This window comes from Leucopleurus acutus (assembly GCF_964270905.1).
Source record: "Leucopleurus acutus genome assembly, chromosome: 3".
Lineage (NCBI taxonomy): Eukaryota > Metazoa > Chordata > Mammalia > Artiodactyla > Delphinidae > Leucopleurus > Leucopleurus acutus.
This window is the reverse complement of record NC_139145.1, coordinates 52,457,376-52,483,174: the sequence shown is the minus strand read 5'-3', so window position 1 is coordinate 52,483,174 and position 25,799 is coordinate 52,457,376. Positions and strand designations below refer to the sequence as shown.

General features: G+C 46.4%; 1 protein-coding gene across 2 annotated transcripts in view; it reads right to left on the bottom strand.

Annotated features, from left to right (window-relative positions):
- Positions 1-25,799, bottom strand: part of DPYSL3 (dihydropyrimidinase like 3) — a gene marked incomplete at both ends in the record, with an annotated part of 110,930 nt that overhangs the window by 55,503 nt on the left and 29,628 nt on the right. Inside the window, one exon of one of the 2 annotated variants that reach the window (XM_082835342.1) lies at positions 7,970-8,008. The exons of the other annotated variant lie outside the window; for it this stretch is intronic. Coding sequence (XP_082691468.1) covers positions 7,970-8,008 — 39 coding nt within the window. Of the gene's footprint in view, positions 1-7,969; positions 8,009-25,799 lie in introns of those variants that run through there. 2 annotated transcript variants of the gene reach the window in all.

The following is a 25,799-nucleotide window of genomic DNA, read 5'->3' as shown; positions in this document are numbered from 1 at the left end:
AGTAAGAAGTACCCAGGTAGGCCCCTGAAAGAGGCTGAAAATGAGGCCAGATGCAGAATTTGGAAGAAGGAGAGGAGTGGAGGCCTGAGAAGGAAGAAGTACAAACGATGGACAGACTCCCTGGCACATCTGCCCCAGTCAGGTCCTGGACTACAGTTAACTCTGACTGGTCTGCTAAAGCGCTGTCATGTTTCTCTTCGCCCAGGGATCCCATGCTGGTTTCTTAGAGCCAAGCCTTCTCTCTTAAAAGTGAATATTCTAGAAAGTTGTCAGTGAAAGGCAGGATGACGTAGAAGCCAAACGTATACACGTTCTGATCATCTGATCATTTTCTCGCTTGCAATTATTCCTGCAAGGTAAGTTAAATAAATGTACCCATTCATTCAAAAAATGTTTACAGAGAGCTTACTATGTGCCAGCCAAAGGCTACGTGCCGGAGATTCAGTGGCAGCGAAACAAAAATGCCTCCCTACCTCATGGCGCATCCGTGGCGTTATTTGGCCTTTGGGGGGAAGTTATTTCCATTGCACGGGAGCCATCGCATTTCAAATACTGGCAAAAGCAAGTGAAAAGAGCTTGCGGAACATCTATAGACTCGGAGCTGTTCCCTGTTGGTTTGCTTGTTTGTTTGACCAGTCTAGATTTGGGGCAACTGCTGCCTTTGTGCCATTATCAATGGTAGCCTTATCCAGAAGAGACACTGTACGTTCCAGCGAATGAATCGTGGTATTATTTTAATAATACTCATTTAATACTAAAGCTCTGCTAAGGAAAAAACCTATCAAACATCATTATTCCATTGCTCTCTTGCACAGAGCCTATTAACCAAGTCTACTCTCTGAATGAGAAAGAGGCTAGGATTTTCAGGGTAAAAAACAACCAAACACCCTTATATCCAACGCAGATGTTGGCTGGTCCCACTGAGCTTAAGCCAACAACTACTGCCCTCATCCATTTTCTCACTGCTCTCTCTTCCCTTATGGGGAGGGATCAGAACTCCTCTCTGCAAGTTTGGAACATAGTACAGAGGGCTGACCATGATCTCAGGAGAAAACAGAAGACAAAATAAAGGCTCACGGGGTCATTTGCACTGGCAGGGACTCGCGGATTATCTATATCTAGTTCAATGCCCACATTTGACTGATGCAGAATCTGAGAGGGATAATAAGGGGTTTGCCCAGAGTCACACATAAATTAGAGGCAAGGGCAGGCCTGAACCGCAATGTGCCAACACTCCATCCAGGGCGCTCTTCCTTTCCCTGTGTCATCAAACAAGAGGGCTCCTTTGCTCTACCTGTCAGAGGAACCCCTCTCTTAAAAAAATAAAATCTCATTTTATCCTTCATAGCTCACTGTCCAGCCCGTCCATAGAAAAAAGACTAACTTAGCCAAGAGAATTGTGCCCTTTAGTTCCAGATGTTCCCGTTCGTTCCTGGACCATTCCCGAGCAGAGCTCCCCCATCTGGCTTAGAGTGCTGGGTGTGTCCTCTGTTCCTCGGCCTGGCTGAAGGAGAACAGAGAGCCTGGCTCGTTCTATGTCTGGGAAGAGGACAGGGACAGAGAGTGAGAAGGGGCCTTGGGCCCAGATCTGCACTTATGCAAGGCAGAAAAACAGCATCTGCATTTCCACCCTGAACACACACATGCTCCTGGGGAAAAGAGCCAGAAGCTAACTCAGACAGCTGGCAGAGCAATGCACGACCCACTATTAGAAGGACATGGGCTCAGTCGTCCCAGTGGTGATGTGATAAGGTTTGACCTGACCATTCCCACCCCTTCCACCCTGTGAACACTGGCCCCCTTTTTTGAGCTAACAGGTCTGGCTAGCTGACGGCAAGGGGGTGGGGACAGTCACCTGTGAGTATGGAATTGCTGCTTTCCTACCTATGAAACCAACTCATCTCTGGAGGAATCAATGCCAGGATCTTACTTTTGCAGCTGTGTGACTTTTGTCAAGTTACTTAATCTCTCTGAGCCTCTATCCAGAACACAGAATGATGGTTAACCATTATAGCTATAGGAGCTGTCATGAGTCAAATGAGATAACCCCTGTGATTTGCGCTAAGGCTCTCGATAAATGGTAGTGATAAATAACAGCTCCACTATCCTTACTCCAAGCGCTGAGTCCCCTGTAATCTAGTTAACAGAAGAAATGTTCCCCCAGAGAAGTCATTTTTATACTAGACTCCACATACAGACTAGGGCCAAAGAAGAGGCCAAGTTGAGGGGCTCACCCTATTCCACCAAATTATTTTTTTGGTCTATTTCATATATTGAAATAGATACATATTGAATTTGATGAAAGGGAGATTTCACAGTAGAAGAGTCTGAAAACAGAGGAGACTATCTCTCTGGGTCGTCCAGGGTCCTTCTCATTTGTTTCCCTCCGGCTACAGAAAACAGGAGAAAAGGTAAAGAAGAGCATTGATTTGAGGAGGGTGTGGCCAGGGCGCAGTCCAGTCCTCCGATTAGCATCCATTCCAGGAGGTGATGGCATATTTACATTTCCAGTCCCTTTAGGATTAGAAGCAGTGATTTAATCAAAGAGAGGTACATTTACCTCCTAGGGAGGCATTCCAACTGTTGTAAACATTTTGTGATTTTTCAAATATAATAAGCAGACATAAACAGTTCTGTGAAATATGTCAATGGGTAAAGAAGAGAGGGCCCTTTAGGATATGAAGAGTTTCTTGGTTCTTTTCCAAATCATTTTTTTCTCCCTAACTAAGGAGAAAGGACAGAGAAAAAGCCATTCAACAGTGAGTTGTGAAGAAACTGCTAGAAAGGGTATCCATAATCTGCGGTCAGGCTAGGCTAGAAGCTGATTAGGACCGAAAGCAATATAGTTCAACTGAATAAGGAAAATGCCCTTTCTTTAGGTTAAGGGAGAGTCTCTGTATCCGAGTCCAAAGGTAGTCTAATGGCCTCGTTAGCGTGTCAGAAATTAAAAACAAGCATAATTCTGAGAAACACTGTAAAACAACTAAGCAGGAAAAAACAGAGTTTTTATATAACATTGTGTTAATTTTTGTTTGGGTTAGAAAACTTGTATTAAAACATTGATCCCTAAGTAGCCTCTTCCTACTTCAGACCTTTGTCAAGTCCTCCTTTATTAATTTCCACATTCCAAAGTAGTTAAGATTTTATAAATAAATCAGTTTCCTAGCTTGCATACGTTCGGGGTTCAGAGACCACGGTCCACAGTCGCTCCTTCATCTGAGCCTTTCAACATCCCGGTGAGATAATGAGGGAGGATTTTTATTTATAAACTGACAGTTCTACTACACAGACTTGAATCCTCTCAGGAAATCTATTCCTCCAGAATTCCCCCAAGTGCCCAGCTGGCTCTGTCACAGCTACTAATAGTCAGAGCTCTCTTTATCCACCTGAGGCATTTTGCTAGTGTTTGAGCAAGAGGAATAACCTGGCTGCGAATCACCACAGACCTGTTCAAAAAATAAAGTAACAAACACACACCCCAGGCAGCGCTTGAGCTGAGGTTTCTACGATCAGATATCTAAGATGCTTCCCATTCCTAAGTCTTTGATATTTTTCCTCTGTCTTTTCTCTGGAATTTCCCTTCCAAGATGCCTTACACAGATCAAGCTGGCTTTGGGTGACACCTCTTCTTTAGGTCTCCCAAACTCTGGACCTCCATCTCCTAATATCTACTCCCGATCCAAAGTGACACCTACTGAAGCAAAAGGAAGGCACAGGTCCAGGGAAGGAGTTGCACTGTCCCTTCCCCAGGTTCTAGTCTAGTTCAAGGCCCCCAGTTCAGAGATCTGGGTTTTCCTCCAGTTCACATAGCTCCTTTACTTCTCCTCCCAAGTGAAAAATTCCCATGGCACCCACAATGCTCACAATCACACCCTTCAAATGAGATCACAGCGCCGTGACTACGTACCCTAAGACCAAACTCTCCAGGTCGTGTTCTGGACAGAGGATGGTGTCTTCCAGCAATCCTAAACATCACACACATACACCCCAACTTTCAGTGTGGCAGAAATGCATAAGCTGCAAGATAGTATTTACAGAACTCCAACTGGTATTTGCCAAAAGCCAGTTCTCGGTGATTTGTCTCCTAGAGGGAATTCTGGAGCTCTTTATCCACAGCTTTCAAATTTTCCACTGCAGGTGCCTCTGGGAAGCAGCTGAGGCTGTGAAGTCAGAAAAGACTTGTGTTGGATTTCCAGCTTTGCCTCAAATCCTCAGTGTGCAACTCTGGATAACTGACTTCATCGATCTAGGTCTCAATTTCCTGAACTGTAAAATGGGCTTTTGCAGAGACCCTGCTAAGAGAATACATGTAAAGCACTGGAGCCTAAGTGTTAGATCTCCACCCACTCTTGCAGTCAGCTTCAAGTTGTAGCTTATCTCAGAAGAATACAATGACTTGCCAAACTTTCTACCTGCAGAACTGAGATGGTCAGCTACCATCCCCCAAGTTTACATTTATTCAATGTAAAAAGTAAGAGAGACCATGTTATAGGATCTAAACCATTTGCCCTACTAACACCACATAATAGTGATGGTATGGGCAGAGCCACCAAGACCAGTGCGGTGGTGAGGGACATGCACTTTAATTTCCATCAGGTGTGGAGGCTTGAGTCCTGCCTCGAACACTTATTATATCTATGACCCCGGGCAGAAGCAAAGAATCTATACAATAGAGATAACTCTAGTACCTCTCAGACAGTGTTGATTTGAGGGATTAAATGAAACAATGCAAAGGCACAATACTTGACACAAAATAAACACTCAGTAGGTGTGAGCTGTTCTTAGTAGGAACAATTTTTAATTCATTTATTGATTTAACCAAGCATCACTAGGCATCTATGTGCCACGCACTGTGTGAGAGGAGACAGAGGTGGATGACAATACCAGGTCCCTGCTCTGATTGGCTGGGCCACCCAAACTGCTGTCTCTGCCATTTAGAAGCAAGGGCTAGTGTTGGGGTAAGGACATGCAGATTACTCAGGTAGGTGACCTGAGAACAATAAGATCTGAGGCCTGAGCTACTCCCAGGGAAAGCCCCAGCCAATTCTACCAGCGACAGAGAAGCCAATAAACACAGGGTAGTAGGAAGGCTTTACTCTCAGGCGGGCAGCAAAAAGAGGTAGAAGGAAAAGCAGAAGATAAGCAAACAAAACCTTACTGTGTCCCCCAAATTGTGCCTGTGAGGCAAAGGTACTCAGCAAGAAAGACTGCCCCCATCGGTCCCCAGATTACAGTGACATTCCAGCTACTGGGTGGGGCAGTTCACAGACCGGAATAGAGAAAGGATAGGAAACTTATCTCAAATTCCATAATCTTACCATTTTAAAAAACGGACTAGAATTGACAGCAGGAGACATATGTTCTATTTAGATCTTTAATCATATTTTCTGTATATATAGACCTGTGTCCGTATTTTTATGTTTTTAGCAATACCTAGGAAGGGTATCTCACCCCTGGTAGTATGTAGATAACCGTAATCATCTATGGACCTGCAAATGTACAAAAATTAAAACACTGTTTTGTTCTAAAATAGAATTCTTGTTCAAGGAAATACAAAAACAAAGCATGAGAAAAATCAACAAATGGATTCCTTGCCCCCAAGGACCCACACTCCCATCCTGCCATGTCCCTCTGCCTCTCCCCAGCCCATACCCCTCTCAACAATGAATGCAAGTCAGGCCGGCTGGAAGAAATTCACAGCCACCGTCCATTCCCGTCACAGCTGCCGAAGGCACAGCCTCAGCTTCAAGGCAGAGGCTGCTATGCAGCACCACGCCCCACACGCAGAGAAAGGATGGAAGCAGCACTGAAAATGAAGGATGCACCCCAGGGAAGACCATTCAAGTGGGAACAAAAGGGAGCCCCCTGCAAACCTGGCCCTGGGACTAGGGCCCAGCCACACTTACAGGGGCTTCTAAGGCTGTTATCATATGGGCTAAATTTCTGTATCTTTCCTTAAAGGTGGCTTAAGTGATACCTAGAAGAATGGGCATGGCTCTCAATGCCACAGCATAGGCTGAATCCATAAGAAGAACCATTGCAGTCTTCAGACTGGGAAGAAAAATATAATCTGTTCTCTGCTTATCCCAAACAGGAGAACTGGCAAATGCACACTGGATATAAAGCAAGTGGTATGTATGCAACATAACTTCCACATATCACAGCATGAGAGCTGAGGTTCATCTCTCCTGAGTTAGAGAAATAAGTATAAAAATTAAGCTTTTGTCTCAATCAGCTTTTAAAAAAAAATAATACCATCCACAGCTCTTTGCAAAGACAACTGGCACTGAGAAAATACCATGTATTATAAAAGACTCACTATGCTTTTACAATAATGTGAAGTCAGTGATATCAGGCAGTGGTCAAGGAGGATGGGCTTAAACCCAACGCCTCTACCTGGCAAAAGGATCCCTACCCATCCCAACTCTATCCCCCTGGGGAGTGTTGCTTCCCTAGGAACAAGTGGACAGCAGGTAGGGGTGGGGCACGCTTGTGTCGGGTGAAGCTCAGGTGCATGAAAAAGGTAGGGTACTGCCATAGAAATAAACCACTTGACAATGAAGTGCACTAGAGGCAAGAACAGCTTCCTCCTGCCTGCAGAGGGGAAGGTCCTGCACTGCAGTCAGGTTGTTCCAAGCCTAACCCAGCAAGTGCAAAGACACTCATGCCCACAGCAAAACCTAGTGGATCCCGGCAAATGAACTACAGTAGCAGGTACAGCACTGCCCTAGGGCAGCTGCAGAGCCTCCCAGGGGCCAGCTGATCACTTCCTTTGTTCGTCTTGCAAAGATGGAGTAGCCACCCATTCCCCCACTACACACACACACACACACACACACACACACACACACACCATTCACTACAGACAAAGCACAACCGCACTGCTTCGGGCTCAACTAACAAATGACAGTGGGTTTTCTGTTGTTTTTGTCTTGCCCCCTTTTTGAAAATGCCCATTCCAGCCTGTCGTATGTCCCTTCCATTCGAGGCGTCATTTCAGCGCAACCTGGAGGAATCCCGCAGCAGGGAGCGGTATTCTGCCGCGTGAGCTGCTTGCTGGACGCCAGCGAAGATGAGGCTTCTGTACCTGATTATGGCACATCTCCTCTCCACCCCGCCCTAGACGCTCGCCCAGCGCATCTGACACCCGCCGGCCGCGGGAGGCTCGGCTTTGCACACAATGGCAGTTGGACACGGCATGCACACAGCGTGCGCTGCCACCGCAAACTAAAATCTGCTCTAAAAACTCAGCTTTTTCTTGGGATGAGGGGGAGAAATGACAGGAAAAATGTAAAGACATCAAGGGCAAAAAAAAAGTTGGTCATTCTCACTAAAGCCACGTTAGCTGTCGAGTCCGAGTATGATGCACCGAAATATGAACTGGGATGAATACAAGCAAGGAGTGGCCAAGGTGAAGACGGATGTCCAGGCATCCCATCACCGTCGCGGGATGGTAGGGTAGGGGGGTGGGGGCGGGGAGCCACGGGGCTGGAGCTCAGAGAGGGGCGCGGTCGGGCTACCAAGTACCCCTGGGGAAAGGTGTCATCTCTCCATACCCCGCCCCGCCAAAAGGAACCTTCTACAAAAAACATACCTCGCCTGGGGCAGCACACACTGACGACCCAGGCGGCGCGGGGGTCCAGGGAGGGCCGAGACCCCTGTGTTATTTGGAAACTACCGGGTGGTGGGGAAGGAAGATAAATAATCCAAAGTTCTCCACGCCACTGTTTGGGTTTCCTCTTTGTTTGGTTTTCCCCAAATCCTAGGGTCGCTCGGTCTGGCTGGCGCCCCGCCGCGCCGGCCGGACTGACCACCGCTCTCCACACACCACCACCCCGCCCCGGCCCCGGGCCCCCGTCCCTCCCCGGGTACCAGCCCAGGGAAGCCGGCGGGATCCAAGCCGCCCCCATCCGCGGTGCAGCCGGCCAGGAGCGAGCGAGCCACGGCGGCGTCCGGGCGTCCGACTCACCGTGATCCGCGGGATGTTCTTTTTGCCTTGGTAGGACATGGTGGCGGCGGTGGCTGCAGCAGCTGCCTCCCTGCCTCCTTCTTCTACTCCTGCTCGCCCGCGCCTTCCTCAGCGCACAGCGCCCCAAGATCAGGTGGAGCGAATGGTGCGCTGGCCGCGGCCGCCGCCTCCTCCTCTCGCCTCCGCCCCCCTCCCCGGCTCCCGCGGCGGCTGCCAGAGACAATAGTAAATCTCCCCGGTCCCCCTTTCACCCCCGACCCCCCCACACACACCCTCCTCCACTCGCGTTCACGCCCGGGCTTTTTTTTTTTTTTTTTTCCTTTCTTTTGCGGTGCCAGCTGGGACCCCGTAAGACAAGAATGGCTGATCCGCGACTCCTCCCTCTTCTCTCTTATCCCTATTGATTTTCCTCCTTGCATCTGCCTCACCCACTTTTTCTTCCTTTTTTTTTCTGGTGACTTGCGAGTGCAGCGGAGCCAGCCTGCTCCACCGCCACCAGGCGGCGCGAGGGACTGTTCGGGGGCGGGGGGGGGGAATGCTGCAGTCCCTGGTGTCGGCGGCAGAGAGGCACCAGCGTAGCCCTCCTGGCCCCGCCGCAGCCCGGGAAAGCGCCCACGCCTCCGACTTGCCCGTGGTCCGATTCCCCACCTTCCCCACCCTGGTTTCAGAAAGGAGACGGCTCTGGACTTCCCTCCCGGAACCCGCTCTCCTTCGCCACCGCGCGGGCTGGATGCGACGGCAGCTGCCTTTGTTATCGCGGAGGCCGAGCGCCGCCTCTGCTGGTCGCTGGGTGTGTAAAAACAGCCGCCGCGACCCCTTAGAAAGCCGAGAACTGGGCTGACTTTGTGCAGCCTGGCCGGCCGCTGCTATCCCGAGACCATGAAAATAGGCATCAGAAAATGCGAAGCAACCCCTCACTCTCGGACGGCTGCGAGGGGGCACCGTGTCAGCCACCATCAGCCGTTCTCTGTATTGTAAAAATAATTCTCAAAATAATGTTTTAAAGGAACTCCACTGTCTGGCTCTCAGAACCGAAGGAAAAGCATTAATGCTACTCCGTGAGTAAAGAGTAGAAAACACCTGTAGTGAGAAGCCAAACGCCCTGGCACATTACTGCGCAGCGGTGGGTTTTGTGAGCGATCCGGTATGCGCTGTTCACAATGCCGAGTTTACTTTAGGCAGGGCTAATAGACAGAGATCAATGTGCTAAGAGGAGCAAAAACATGACCTTTCGGTGCTGGAATATCTTATCCTTTTGCTACCCGCTTCAAATAGAAGGCCAAGGGGGGCATGTTTGGAGGAGCCACTGTGGCTCGGGGCTGAGGGATGGTCGGATGAGGGAGCTTTCTCAGCTCTCCTGAAAAAAATAATCCCAAATATACCACTTGGATAACAGCAACAACAAAAATGGCTTGCTATGCAAAAATTATAAAGCCCTCGCAAGACAAGTCTCCCACGACCACCACACCCCATTGTGGATCCTAATGCTCCCTAAATAGAAATTCTGTAGATATCACAGAGCATGACTAGGTCTGTGTCAGAGATCTTTAATTCACATTTCTCCAAGGCAGGCCACCGACCACACTTCGGGATATCTCCTCATTAACTTGAAGGCTTCCTTTGCAATAGAGAAGCTATAAAAGCATCCACATAAAGAGGGTACAGAATACTCCAGCTTGGGCTTTCCATAAACCTGAAATGAGCCAGCCTGGTCACATAATCAAACGGCAGACTAAGCCCCCCTGAAACACTCCTTCTCAAGTGAGTTAATCCAGCGGCTGGTTATTCATGGGTAACTAGACTGAATGCAGTCTTCACAGGAGAAGTCCACAGCATTCTCCACTTTATTTCTGTGATACTCTTGGAGGATGAATGCAAGGCAAAGGTCCCCTCCCTGTACTGTTTTGCAAAGCACGGTGGGGGCGGGGGGGGGGGGGAGACTGAAGCGAAAGGCACGCCCTAAACATTTTGCTTTGTTCTTAAAGCTTAAGTGCTGAGACCACTAGCCAAGAGTTGTGAAATTACAAAGCATTCTGGGGATTGGCATGCAAATGAGCAGGATTATATTTAGAACAGAGTAAAAAGAGAATTAACTACATACTATGCAACCCTGCAGAGGTCTCTCTGAATCTTTCCCATAGTTTTAACTGCTCCAATTTTATTTGAAGGGACCTTGCAAGTTCTTAGGAAAAGCAAAAAATATGTAGGGGACATTTACAATCCTAAAGAAATACCACTGCCTTCCTTTTTTTAATTTCATGGGTTTGTCGGGTTTTTGTTTCCTTTCTTTGCATCCTAATTATCTCTTCTGTTACTGTCATTATAATCCAGAACACTCTCTACTAAATAGATTTATACCATATTTTTGATCACTTGATGATTTTGTGTGTGTCTGTTGTTTCAAATTACAAGACTTGGTTAATCTCTTTGAGGTCAGGCTTGCATGCAAGAAGCCATGCAGAATAGGACTTGTGATGTGTTTCTCTGGATCAGACTGCTGTGAAAAGCCATGCACAGGAATGCATAATAACCAGCTAATCGGTTCAAGCTGTTGCCATCAGCAGAAATGTACAACAAACACTGTTTTCTCCCTCTTTCATCCCCTTCAATCATCTTTCTCTTTCTTAAATCAAAATCAAGTGTCTAAGATGAGTTTGAAGAAAAAAAGCCTTCCTTGGCGGTGCCTTTCTTATTCAAGGAATAAGAAGAAAGGCCGTGATCAACACAGGATGCCTCTGTGTCTGGCCAAGAGAGTGAGGAGTGGAACCAGCATGGGTGTTTTCCACAGTAGAATGACTCTGAATGGTTTTCCTTGGATACACAGCAGTACTTGGCTTTAGATATCTCAGGAAACTATGAGAGAGGGAGAGGGAGACACTGAGCGACTTTATGGTCCCAAAGAAATTTAATTTTGGCCACCAAACCTACCACATCCATAGACTTCCCACACCTCAGTCAAGGCTACTTTATTCTAGTTGCTCAGACCAAAGGTTTGGCATCATCCAAACCTTGACTTCTCTCCTTCAGTCCAATCCAGTTTGCACTCCACATCCCATCTGTCAGGAAATACTATTGGTTCTGTCTTTTACATATATACACACTGTGATCTCTTCTCTCCATCTACAGAGCTTCTCTCTGTGTCCAGCCACCAGCAGCTATCACCTGGACTACTGCAGTAACCTCCTAACTGGGCTCTCTTCTTCACTGTTGTTCATTCATTCTCACAATACTCACACAGTATTTACCCTGTGCTACAGGTGTCAATAATAATAATAATATCCTGGATCTCAGGGAGTCTATTTTATACCCTTATTCAAGAGAATACCATCTGTCACCTGTTAGCCCCCTTCTATGCTTTATTTATCTTCACAGTACTTTTTCACCACATAATATATTAATTTATTATTAAGTATTATCTTCCTTCTCATCCCTAGAATGTAAACTCTCTGAGGGCAGGGAATGTGTCTCTTTTATTCACTGCTGAGTCCTGAGTGTGTGAAATAGGGCCTTGCCCATAGAAACTGCTCAATTATTATTAGGTGAGTGAATGTAAGAATGTTTCAAACTGTGTCTGAAGAAAGAGATGGAATAAGAACTTTCCTGTAATTGAAGGGCATGTGGTAAGAATCTAGATTTAAGAATATTTATGCTTCTGTAAGCCTTCTTAGAGTTTCCTGATTCTAGATTTCAGAGCAAGTAAATTCAAAATGGTGAGGAATCACTTTGCTAATAGGATACAATCACAAAATTCCAAGGCAATACATGGGCCAAAGAATGACTCTGTAGAATAGATTTGGTACCTGAGCAGTGATTAGAGTTGTGGCTCGAAAGGACCTGCCATCAAAGTGTAAGAGAAGATCAAAGGCCTTGTGTTCATTTAAAGAACTTCCTTTTAAAAAAAAATGAAGGAACTTCCCTGGTGGTGCAGTGGTTAAGAACCCATCTGCCAATGCAGGGGACATGGGTTTGATCCCTGGTCCGCGACGATCCCACATGCCGCAGAACAACTAAGCCCAGGCGCCACAACTACTGAGCCTGTGCTCTAGAGCCAGTGAGCCACAACTATTGAGCCTGTGTGCCACAACTACTGAAGCCTGTGTGCCTAGAGCCTGTGCTCAAGAAGAGAACAAGAGAAGCCACCGCAATGAGAAGCCCGCACACTGCAACGAAGAGTAGCCCCTGCTCACCACAACTAGAGAAAGCCTGCCTGCAGCAGCAAAGACCCAACATAGCCAAAAATAAATTAATTAAATAAACTAATTAAAAATGAAAAAATGATATTGAGTTCAGAAGGAAAACTATGGACTAGAATCCAGGATGGTATACTGTTTAAGGATCTGGACTTGGGAATAGAGGGACCTCTGCCACATTCCAATTCATCCAGCTCCTGTTTCTATGACCTTCAGCAGATTATTTCAACCTTCTGAGCCTTGGTTACCTCACCTCTAAAATGAGCATCTTATTACCTACCATACAGTGTTTTTGTGATGATTTATTAATTCATTCAACTAATATTTATTGAGTACCTATTATGGGTATCTAGGCACTAGGGATACAAATATTTGAATAAAATTGGCAAAATCCCTGCCCTCTTGAAGCTTCCATTCTAGAGAATGCATAAATCAAGAGTAAAAAGTTATATAGTGTTTACAAAAGTATATAGCGTTTAAAATGGCGGCAAGTGCATTGGGGATAAATACAGCAGGGATGGGGAAATGAAAGTCATTCCAGTGTCTTGAGGATGGGCTGGAATTTTCCGTATCAGGGATCACAGAAGGTCTGGTGAGATGGCGGTTGCTTAAACCAAATCGTAACAGTGGAAGCAGTGAGAAATGGTCAGATATTGGATATGATTCAAGGTTAAGCCAGCAATATTTGCTGATGGATTTGACTGGGGTATGAGAAAAAGAGGAATCAAAGATTACACTAAATGTGTTGGCCTGAGCAACTCAAAAGATGGTGAGAGAGGGAAAATTGTGGGAGAAATGGGATTGGGGGGGAAAGTCAGGAATATGCTTGTGGACCTTCCTATTAAACATCCAAGTGAAATGTTGAGCAAGCAGGTAGATATTCGAGATTAGAAATCTAAGGGCACAGCTGGGCCAGAGATACAAATTTGGGAGCAGTCAATCTCTAGCTATCATATAAAGGAACAATGCTGGATGAGCTGACCAAGGATGTGAGTGGAGGTAGAGCTCTGAGATAAGTAAGAGCATCCTGAGGATAAAGGAAGAACCAGAAAAAGCATCAGAGACAGTGGTCAGTGAGACAGTGGGGACACCATGAGAGTACAGTATTGTGAAGGTCAAGAAATAAAATTATTTCAAAAAAGAGAAAGTGTTCACATGCTGTTGAAAGGTCAAGGACGATGGGAAATGAGAGTTCATCAGTGCGTGAAATCACCAAGGACCTTGACCAGAGCACCTATAAAATGAGTATCTTCATACCCACCTCACAGTGGGGTAGTTTTGTATATGTGTAAGCAAGTATTAAATTATTCTGGTCAGATTTACTGCATACCTAGCATGTGGGTATGTGTGCCAGAGCAGTCTTAATGAAGTTGTGGAGCTGAAATCTGATCGGAGCGTTTCCAAAAGAAAATCAAAGTGGAAACTGGAAACACCTAATACAGGCAACTCTTTCAAGGGTTTTTTTTTGTAAACGGGGACAAGGATACGGAGCAGTAACTAGCAGAGAAAGTAGAATCTAATATGAGGGAAATAGCACGTCTTATGCCAACGGGGCTGATTCAGAAAGAAGAGGAAACTTCACGATGCAGGAGAGAAATGGAACAACTGCTGTCGGGGTTCTTGAATAGACAACACAGGTGACATCTAGTGTTCAAATGGAGGGCTTCCCCTTAGCCAGGAGCAAGGACTGTTCCTCCTCGAGTAACTAAGGGGAAGAGTATACAGCACAGAGACAGGCAGCTAGGTCAAGTTCATGGTGGGAGTTTATGGCAGCTCTCTTATGACTGCGTCTGTTTTCTCTGCCATCAGCTAAGACAGTCTGGGAGAGAAGGTACTGAACATTAAGAGGGGAAAGGAGCTGGTATAAAATCAGTTTTTAGGAGATTCAAGGGGCTAGGGAAATACCGTGTGATTCCCTGGCAGCACTAAGGATTCCCCTCAGGGAGCGGCCATAAATTTAAAGAGAGACCCGTAAGCATGGTGTGGCTACGCCTCCAGTCATGTACAGCTGTATACATGCAGGCATGGAGTAGGCAGCGTGTGGACTTTCACAAGGGTTTTGCTAGATGAGTGCTGAGAAGGGAGAAAGAAACTCAAGGGAATTGAGGATAAACCGTGGGATCTAAGCTGGTTAAGAGGGAAGGGAGGGCACAAGTGTATATGGGGGTAAAGGACAGTGAACATATTGAAGATTAAATAAGATTATTCACGTAAAGCTCTTAGCACAGAGTTAATTAGACGGCAGCTATTCCTACCATCTTTAATGTTCTGATTATTATTTGCTGAACTCGTTTGTGTCCAGGACTATGTCTTATTTATCTTGGTAGTCTCCAGCTCTTTTATAAAGCTTGGAATAGAGTAGAATCAATGGGGGAAAATTAATTGAACAGAGGGGAAAGTCAAGAATATTCTGTCTTCCTTTTAACCTCAAAAATATCTAAAATAAGGGCTTAGTAATTCACACAGTTTTGACTATTAAAAACACTTTCTACTTTTTAAAAACAAATTTATACTTTGCTCTGTTGATATGGGTAAACGTTTCCTCCGGTCCTGATTTGAAGGATGAAGAAAAACATAGTCCCAAAACAAATACGGAAGAGTTCTGAAGGGGCAAACGACATATACCAGGCTTTTGTGAAATATATAGGCTATTCTAGTGTGAATAAACATTTCATCTCAGAACTTCCCATTAAGTCATTTGGATCCATTAATTTTACCTACATTTCAAACAAAGGAAATCCTAGCCGTGTACTTCCAGTGTCACAGAATGAAAATCAAAGTGGTGATTCACCTGCTATTATTAGATGTTTACATATTAAATACACAGAAATAACCTGACAAACAATCCTACCCTTGAAACACATAAGCCAAAAAAAGAAAAAAAATACAATAGCCACAGGAAAGTACTCCCATGGGCTTATTCCAAAATCAAACTTATATCAGCATGAGCAAGGTATGCAATCCTACTTCTTCCTGGATGGACGTTCTCATTCATTTCCTCAGTAGAGAATGATTCTGCAGGCGCCTGGCCGCCTCCGCACAAAGCCTGGGAGGCCTCTTCAGGTTTTAAAGACAACTTAGTCCTGGAAATACTTTTACAGCACATTTACATCAAAGGCTGTCCATTCTGAGCCGCGCCTGGGGCAGGAAAGGGCTCTGCAGCAGATCCAGGATGCAAGTGCAAACAGCCCTGCCACTTCAGCCATAAGACCCAATAAACTCTACAGCACTGGAGGTACTTGTGGTGGGAAAAGCCACCACGTGAAGGTTATGCAGTCCCAACAGAACTATCACAATCTACACTCTTAGGGCTCTGGAGTAAGAAAATTATGCACTATTTGAAAAATAGGTCCTTGAGTGCTATTGGGCCCTGGTAGAGATGGAGGGCTTGACCCGAGTCATGAAGTGACCAGAAATGTCCATTATGAGCTGGGTTCTTTCAGACCCACCAAGTCACAAGACCAAGTTGGCCCAGCAGCAATTGATCCGGAGAAGGGCGTGGCCCCGTCTCCCACGTCATCCACTGCTGCTGCTCCGGTACCTTCCTGCTAGCACACACCTATGGCCCTGAGGATCAGCTGGTGGAGGAGGAAAACACCTGAGCCTGACTTCTAGATGCGCTGGCTCGGCATCTAGATCACACTGAAAACAGACCATGGCCACTGGACAGTCCCACCCAGGGGTGGTGTTGAAAGGCAATAGTGAAGAGCTCCCTTCCCAAATGTCCAGTTTCAGACAGTACAGCTAGTCATCCACTTTGGAAAGAACAGTGACTCAAGATTATACGTAATGTTGAGGAAGAGAAGTGGCTCAAGATTATACAGAGTGTTGAAGTATTCCTAGGAGGTAAGAGGAAGGATTAAAGATCGAGGAAAAGGTGGCCTTAGCTAGCAGCACGCGGTAGACCAGGGGAGTGGGCATAAAGAGTGAAGACATATGTATTGTATTTTAGCGCCCTCCAGAGAGCACCCATCACGGAAGAGGCACTAAACGATGCGGCAGACAAAATGACTCGGTCAGCTGACATCAGCCACCCTCCGTCATCAGTCACCCCAGTGCTGGTTCAATGAGCCCATGGATGGTGTAGACAAGACATGGTGACAGGGATAGAGGCCATGCAGGGAACCAAGACCCAGTCACCAGCGCTGATCCAGCTACTGGTGCCGTCAAACATCCACCCTGCCAGCAACACAGAGCAACGCTTCCTCCCCAAGGTGGCACCATGCCTCAGAGATACACACAGCCCCTTGTGTAGACGACCTCAGACCCCTTTCACACTGGAAAGCACAGTGATTCACTTTTATAGAAACAAACACATGTTCTAGATATGGATTTGCATCTTCTGTCGCTGTGGCCTCAGTCAACCCTATGTGAGGGCTTACGGGGTGTCTGAGGCACTGGCATGGGATCCACATAGCACCACACATCAGACCAAGGGGCTTGTTTAACAGCCAATGAGATGCAAGAAAGGCCACGTGACCGCAGGATCCACTAGCTATATCCAATACCACGTCACCCTGAACCTGCCAACCTGAGCGAGGAGGAATGGCCTACCGAAGGCACAACCGAAGCGCCATTCCGGAGACGACTCCCTGCAAGGATAAGGCACCACCCTCCAGGAGGCACTGTGCGTTGTAAATCTGTGCCCTTTACAGGGTGCTGTGTTTCCAAAGGGAGAACACATGGATCCCAGAAACAAGGGGAAGAAGCAGGAGTGACCCCTTTTACCTTCACAGCCAGGGACCCAACTGGGAAATATGTGTTTCCCATCCCTGCAACTCTGGGTTGTTTAGTGTCTTCTCCCCAAAGGGCAAGTGCTTCTACCAGGGGGCACAGCAAGAACTCTGCTGAACTACAAATGACAGCTGTTATAGGGCACCTTGGGCTCTTTGTGCTCAGGGACTAAACAGGCAAGAAGGAGAGCTGGCATCCTTCTGGGTAGGACCGTGAAGAGAAGGAGGAGATAGGGCTGCTATTGCACAATGGGGGCAGGGAGGGGTATGTCGGACACTCTTATGATCCACAGGGGTTCTTTCAGGTACAGCCCTGCCTGATCTTGATGGTAAATGAACAAGTACACCAGCTGTAACCTGAGATGGACATGGTGACCGGGTCTCTTACCCCTCAGAGACGCAGGTCCATGTTCCAACACCAAGTACACCACCTGGACCAGCAGAGGAGCTCGCTGAGAGTGAAGGGAATCTAGAATGGTTAGGAGAGGACATTAATGAGTACTACCGTGGCCCTAAGAGCAGCTGTGGTAAAGAGGCCCTGAGACCCCCAAGAGTAGAGGCACACACAGATCCTGGAGTTTTTGCTCCCAGAAATTACACAAGGAGGTCAATCTGAGCAGAGCAAGGAGGCGTCTGCATAGACACAAGAATCTCCACCCAGCCCCCAGTTCAGAGCTGAAGGACTCAGCCCCTCAGGTGCTCTCAGCCCCTTCCTGGAAACTGCCCTTGTCTAAGGTACCCACTCTCGCAAGGGCAGCCTGACCCAGTAATTGCTAATGTGAGCATATAAAGGCCTGGCCTCCCAGGTACAAAAGGGCAACACCTCTAATGGATTATCCCAGTGTCAGACCTATAAGGTCAACTGAAGCCTTTGTTAAGACCACATCACAGCTCAGCTTCCCTCTCTGCCCAATGCTTCCTTTCCCTTCCCTTCCACAGATGTTGAGCCTAAGCACACTCCCTAATACGCTTCCTGCATCTTATTCTTCTCAGAATTTTGCTTCCCAGGAAACCCAACCTGCAACAGTGAGGCTGGTATTAAATGAATATTTATGTGGAGTGACATCTTTTATTTAGCCAATGATTTTTTTTTTCTTTTTGTGCGGTACGCGGGCCTCTCACTGTTGTGGCCTTTCCCGTTGCGGAGCACAGGCTCCGGACATGCAGGCTCAGCGGCCATAGCTCACGGGCCCAGCCGCTCCGCAGCATGTGGGATCTTCCTGGACCGGGGCACGAACCCGTGTCCCCTGCACTGGCAGGCGGACTCTCAACCACTGCGCCACCAGGGAAGCCCAATTTAGCCAATATCTTTAAATGTATAGATTTCATATTCAAATTTAGATTTCTTTAAAAATTGGAAAACTTGGCAATTCTGGGCTCGTAGATACACAGTGTCGCCCATCAGCTACAGCTGAACACTGGCTGCCCCTTGGAACAAACATGTATTCCCCAATTAGCTATAATGTCTGCTGCTTCCTCTTCCTTCACGTAGGGTTGGCTTCCATGTTTTTATGCCACCTGCCTGGCTTAGAGTCACCTGAATTTCTGATATCCGACCATTGGAGACTGAGTTATTTAGGCATTATGGAATAGGAACTCTGTGTCTCAAAGGTGAGGGCTGCTCTTTCCCGAAGCAGACTTTGGTGCCTGTTCAGAACTGAGACAGCAGTGAGTTATCTCTGGGGAGCAACCTCCTCCCCAGCCCACCCTCACTCCACCCGCATTGGGCCCTAAACCACAAGACTGAATCCTGGAACTGCCCAACCCTCTGCTAAAAGCCTGTTTGACAGCATGGGCTGGAGCCGCTGGATCTATGGTCACATGCAATCAGTTTCACCTTTGGGCTGAATGGAAACACATGTGATTGGATTCAGATCTCTCCGGGCCCAGCACAACAGCTCACCCCCAGATGAGGGATGTGAGACTCACTCTTGGATGGAGGCTCAAAATAGCAAGCCAACCCCCAAGTGCAAGGCTGCAACCCCAGTCTATATTTCCCAGGTTTCCCATCCGCCTCCAGGAAGGGACTTTGGCTGCATGTCTTTTTTTTTCCCCCTCCGGTTTCCTGTACTCAGCTGTACCAAAGGCTCCAGGGCCATAGGGCCTCATCAGACTCTGGCTCCCTATCTTTTCAGACAAATAGGAATGGCAGAGACATATGCCTGAGGGTCTAGTCACAGGTTTTTCTGAGCAAATTCCCAAAGGAACAGTGGAGTGGAAAACAGGCTCCTCCCACACATCACTGGTATGTCAACGGATAAGCGCTTCTGAGTTGGACGGGTCACCTGTGTGCACTGAATCCCAAGTGAAACCCTGGATTTCTGACCTCAAGACAAATGCTGACCTGGCCCCAGGCAGAGTGCCTGGTCACTTTTGAAGGTCCAGATACTCATTTTTTTATTGGAGACAGTGAACATAAGAGGCAGGAACCAGAGACTGAAATAGAGAAAAACTTAGGTTTTCTAAATTCATTTCAAATTAGCTGACTTTGGAATTAGCCTGAAAAACTTCTAAGCTTGCCTCATCTGTAAAATGGGTCAGTAGAAGAGCTGAGTGGATATGCTGACACATACATGTTCTTCCGAACATGAAAGAACAGGTCTGATAAACAGATGAGCTGATTCATTTAAAAGGAGTTGCTGGTGTGTATCTTTATGGCATAGAGTGATTAAAAGAACAGGTTTTGGAGTCCCTGTGACAGTGAGTGGGTAAAAAATGGAGAAGCCCTGACCAACGTAGACCCCAGTCAAATTCTACTCTTGCTTCCCTGCTGTAATCATACCAAAGTTGATAAGGACTGTCTGAATTTACAGTACAATATACTGAGCATCTTCCAAAAAGGTATGTATAATTAATACATATTTTTAAAAGGAACCAAGTCCTGTTTTCATGACTTCATAGCCACAAATAATTTCCAATGACCTCCAAAAACCCCAAAGTATTGCTGACAAGAGAGATGAACACATTTTGTCATTGACACCTGCCTAGTTTATACATTCCCTGGGTATTCTCTATAGCAAGAGAGAAAGTAATATATAACAAGGTGCTGGTTAGTAGAATAATGGTTCTGTTGTAAGCTAATGCCACTGTGGAAAACAATTATTATAAACAGCCACATATCTTTGACTCAGCTTTAATTAAAATTAAAGTTAAGATTGGGGCCACTCTCTTTTTTCTAAGCAGGAGCCCTGGAAATCACTTGTAGGGGTAGCTTTAAGGGAAACGGTTACTGAATAGTTGCACATTTACTAAACAATTTAAGGCGAATCTGTATTTAGTCTCTACTTTGTCAGCATAAAGTTGAGTTTCTCTCTAAATCCCTAAAGCTTCTGTAATGTTTTAATGCAAGGTCTCCTCACTTAAAACCTTGGGACTATGAAAGGTTCTCATGCGAAACTACTTTATCACAAAGTTTGTTGTAAGAGATCCTACTCAGATAAAGGTAGAAACTATGTTTGCCACACAAGGCTGATTTGACTCATTCACTTTGTGATGACAGATTTACTATGGTCTTGCTAACTGGCTTCTCATTAACTAGTATAAAAAGATGGTATCCTGGTGGCGCAGTGATTGAGAGTCCGGCTGCCGATGCAGGGGACACGGGTTCGTGCCCCGGTCCTGGAGGATCCCACATGCCGCGGAGCGGCTGGGCCTGTGAGCCATGGCTGCTAAGCCTGCGCATCCGGAGCCTGTGCTCCGCAACGGGAGAGGCCACAACAGTGAGAGGCCCGCATACCGCAAAAAAAAAAAAAAAAAAAGATGGTAAAGGCTCTTAGAAGTAAGGAAAGTATGAATGACACTCATATGACATTTTTTTTCAAGTAAAATAGAAAGTAACTAGCCCATGAACCCGAGAACATAAGATAGGCTATTTTCCATGACAACATCCATACAAGAGAAAAATATCTGAGGCAGCCACCTGCCCACCAGGGACAGAGTGAGGGACTGGCTGGTCCTCCTCCCCTGCCAAAACTCCTATGACCACTGGGCCCCCCTCAAGCTAACATCACCCTGGGAGCCTGGCCTGTGCCCCCCTCCCCTGCACCCTGGAGCCGTCTGCCTGATGCCAGCAGTAGATTCTCCTTCCCTAGCAACGCAGGTCTCTGCACCCTGATGGCTGCTGGAGGATGGTGTCCATAAACCTTGTTGACTGATCCCTGGGGCCACTGGCTTTCCTCCCCACTTGGCAAGAATCCACTGTTACCCTGATAATGCCCAAGTGGGAACACAGAGAGCCCACTATGGAGCTCAGAAATGGAATCCAACTCTGCTAGTCACACAGATAGCAATTCTAAGCCATGTGGTGCCTGCTAACAATGGTGCCCCTGGACAAGTTCATTTAAACTCAGTTTCCTCCTCTGTAAAATGGGCTAACATGGCTAACTTATATGGTATGAGGATTAGGTGAAATAATGGACAGTACCTGATATTCTGTGAATGCTTCAAGAAACTGGATGGACTGACCTGACTAATTAAAATACTGCATGATGTGGCCCAGGGTACAGAGTGTTATTGAGCGCACCCAGTCCAAAGAAAGCCGAGTGAATTCCGTAGGTATGTATTTTGGCACATTTTTTCCCGGGGAGGGCGAGTCTCTAGTTTTCTTCAGATTCTCCAAAGCGTGCATGTGCCCGAAAAGATCAAGCATTCTCATCACTGATGCGACACCACCTCCCAGCCCTCATGCCTAGCCAGACCTACTCTCTCGGTGTCAAGCTCATACACCCAGTAGCACAAGGGGTGTCTCCACCTGAAGCCACAGGCACCTCTACCCCACTGTGGTGGGCTCTGTGGTGCACCACCCAGATCCCCCTTCGGGAGGAAAGGGCTTATGATCCCAGCTACGTAAGTGCCACCAGCAGAGGCTCTCATCTGTCAGCCACCTTTGCATGTTGCTTCAGCTAAGGAGGTCCACTTTGCCCCAGATGACATTGCCTTGGGGGGTGGCGCACATCCAATGATACAAATGACTCGGGTCAGACCTGAAGGTTCGCCCTCTCTCCAGACCTCCTGGTAGGGGCCAAGCTGTGATTTCTGTTGAAGCTACACTTTCCTTCTACTCAATTCTGCTTCCTTTTCCCCTTCCCCTTCCTTCCCATCCACTGGTGTTGATCTCAAGAGCATCCCATAGAAAACCTTCTGCATGTTAATCTTGTCTTATGATCTGATTCCTAGGGAAACCGGAACACTCAACATGTCTCAGATAGGTTCCAGAACCTTCTGTACTTTCTCCAATGCTTTGCACCTCAGTGGGTGATACCTCGTTTCACCTGGTCTTTAACCAGAAACCTGAGCCTTAGTCCTTGGTGCTTCTGTACTGTCTGCTTCCCCTGCTTGGATCAACCTCACCCAGTTTGGGTCCTTCTTATCATTCTGCTCTCATCTTAAATGTCATTTATCTGTATGGGAGTCTCCAATCATTCCCCAGTCCTCTCAAGTTAAAGTCTAAGATTCTTAATATGATGAACAGAACTTCCCATACTAGGCCTCTCCTCACCTCTGTGGCTTCATCTCTCTTAACTCCTTACTGTACTTTATGTTCCAATAACCCTAGGAACCAGGCATTTCTTTCACATCATGTTGTTGCCTCCAAGTGCTTGCCCATGTCATACCTTCTGCTGAAACGATCATCCCCCCTTCTTAACTTGGGAATCTCCAAACAATCCTTTATGACTCAACTCAGGCACTACCTTCTCCAGAAAGCTTTCCCTGACACCCATCCAGTGACCCCTGGTGCTTCCCTGAGTCTCTGCCAACTTCCAGCACCACGCTTACAGCGTATGTTATGATTATCTGTTTTGCTGGCCATCTTCCTCGGGCTCCTTGAGGGTATGGCTCTGTTTATTCATTACTGTATCCCAGTGCCAGCACAGTGCCCTAGCACATAGATAAAGGCACTTATGAGGTGTGTGTTAAATGATGGCCTTGGATGAATACGTACCAACGTACATATATACATACATGCACGCATGCATACACACACACATACATACACAAACAACCTCATACCAAACGAAAATCCACCTTGGAGCAGAATCCTGAAGGACTAATGGGTTGGCTGAAGTGGAAAAAGTTTAGGATGGGCTCATTTGCATGTTAACAGGATATCAATTCAGCTGACTCAGTGAAAACATCTTGTTAAAAAGTTCATCTCAATAAAACAATTTTTTAAAATGGGGGTGGAGGGGACTGCATTAAAAAGATCCAACTGTAGGTATCCAGCCAGGCTGGAATCAGGATGTCAGCCACCATCTCTTTTCCCCTCTAAGGCCTCACGGACATTCACTGTTAACATTAGCTACATCCTTTCTCTAAACATTCACTTACTCCATATTTCTTTGTTCTAATCACGCTGAGAGAATAAAAGGAGTATCTCTTGGTTCTAATTCCCAACTGGAAGGAACTGGCTCTGCTTGAGCCAGGTGTTACCCTACAATCTAATCACCTATGGAGACGGAATGGGGGAATCACGACATACACATGGCTGCAAGGAGCCTACCCGTGTGGATGCAGAGGCCATAATGAGCTCGGCAGAACTCAAAAGACATCTAGTGATTCCTACTTGCAGTCCACGCAAAAGGGGCAGATGAGGGTGCACCAAAACTCATACTTCATTACCAAGGAAAAGAAAAAAATGACGAGTCAGCTTTAAGATAGGAACTAACAAGGGCACAAGAGAAGAGCCTGAGATAAGTTTTGCAATGGCCATCCTGGAAAACGTAAATTTGCCTGCTTGCCATATGCTAATAAGTGTTCACAGTCCGGATGTCACACGCATCTGCGTCGAGGTCTCTCCCTCTCCCCCCACCACCTCTCGGGCTTCTTGGTCTCTGTCTTTGATTGTCTATTTGCACTAGCTTCATTCTTTTTTCAGATCTTCAAAGAGATCAATTTCATGAGACCATAAGCAATCTACCCACTCAGTCCTACAGGTAAAACACACAAGACTAGAGAAGGCATATGGTTTGCCCACCCGGACCCCTGAATTTAGTAACACCATTATTGTAGGGTTCTGACTCCTAATCCAGAGATCCACCATCCATTACCTACTGCCTCACTTCATCCTGGAAATACAGGACTGTGGGGCAGGGTGGGGTTTATCCCCTGTTCAGAGCTTCAGTCGCACTAAGCTCAGTCTCAGATGAAATAAAATTGGGCACAGGGCTTCCCTGGTGGCGCAGTGAGTGAGAGTCCGCCTGCCGATGCAGGGGACGCGGGTTCGTGCCCCGGTCCGGGAGGATCCCACATGCCGCGGAGCGGCTGGGCCCGTGAGCCATGGCCGCTGAGCCTGCGCGTCCAGAGCCTGTGCTCCGCAATGGGAGAGGCCGCAACAGTGAGAGCCCTGTGTACCGCAAAAAAAAAAAAAAAAAAAATTGGTCACAATATCAGAAAGAGATGGGTCAATCCTGAGCCAGAAACAGTTACTATTCTGAGATCCAAGACGTCATGACAAGGTGTTGCCGTGAAAAGAGAAAAAAAATAAGGAGTCAAGAGATCCACGTTTTAACCAAGTCTATTTTATGAACAAATTCTTTGACTTTAAGCAACTCACTTAACCTCTCCTCATCTCTTTAATGGAGAATAAATTATTTGCTTCCAACCTCTGGGCTGATAATCAACTGAGATAATAGAAATGCCCTTGTTTGAAAAAAATGCTCTCCAAAAGGCTATCTGAACACCAGGCCTTCATATTACTTTTCCATCATGTCTCAAACATATCCAAAATTGATATCCGCTCAAAAGCCCATTTACCATTGTTGCTTTCCAAGTATGACCCTTCCTTTATGTACCTCTCTGTTTTTCAAATTATGTATTTCTCCAGATGCATGTTTCTACTTTCCCAGGCTGATCTCATTTGTTCATTTCCTGTCCATATTTCTAATCTCTCTAGGTTGCTCTGTACTATGTCTCTTCCTCACTAGTGTCTCTAACACCATCCTATTTACCCTCATCTGAAGATATAATTGCCATAATAGGTTTACAGACTCTTTCCAAGCCATTAATAACAACGCAAAATGAAATGTGTCTGAAGCCCATCTCTCCAGCATCCTCCTGGAAGTTGCAGCATGCCATTTTTCATTCTTGGGTTTTTCAGCCAGTTTTGAGGTCATCTGTCATAGTTCAGAGAACTTCCTAACCCAACCCAAGACCGTTTGGTTTTGTTTTTTTAATCATATGGGAACCAGACCTTGTTTCTCCTGCTCCTGTTTACTATTATTTTATACTAAATAAAATAAAGGACAATAAGGTAAGTTATAACATGCCAACGCATGAAGCCAGGCACTTAAACCCCTGAGAATCAATTAGTGGGTTCCTATCCAAGGATCTCCTGTCTCACAACAATGCGAGTGCTCACTGGGATTCTGCCCCTGTGTTGCTCCAGAAATCAGGAAGACCTAAGTTTTCCGACTGGAATTCCAAACCCTTGTTGTTTCTTTCCAGGGGAAACCTGCAGCCAAGTCCCTCCATAAACCTGAAGAATGGGAGGTATAATCTTTGAGGCTCACTGCAAAGAAACAGTTTCTCTTTGTGGTTTTTCTCAACAGATTTGCTGACATCAGAGTCCCGTCTTTGCTACCACTACAACACTTGGCTGTTTCTAAAGAAAAAGGAGTTTAAAGAAGACAGAGGAAGAACACAGAGACTAATCCACGGGGGAATAAACTTGGGAAATGGTTTCGCTGTCATATTATTGCACACAATTTTCTTCTTGGCATGGAATTCTTTTTTTTGTTTCTGTTTTGTTTTTTAATTGAGTCTGGCAGTGGGTGCTTTGCCTTCTTCGAATCTTTAGGACCTATCTCTTCACTTCTTCCTGAGCGCTTCTGGCCATGGGCTTTCCCACCAGCACTTCTGTTTTTTTGCACTTTAACTTTGATTCAAGCTCCAAACAGTTGGAAATCCAGG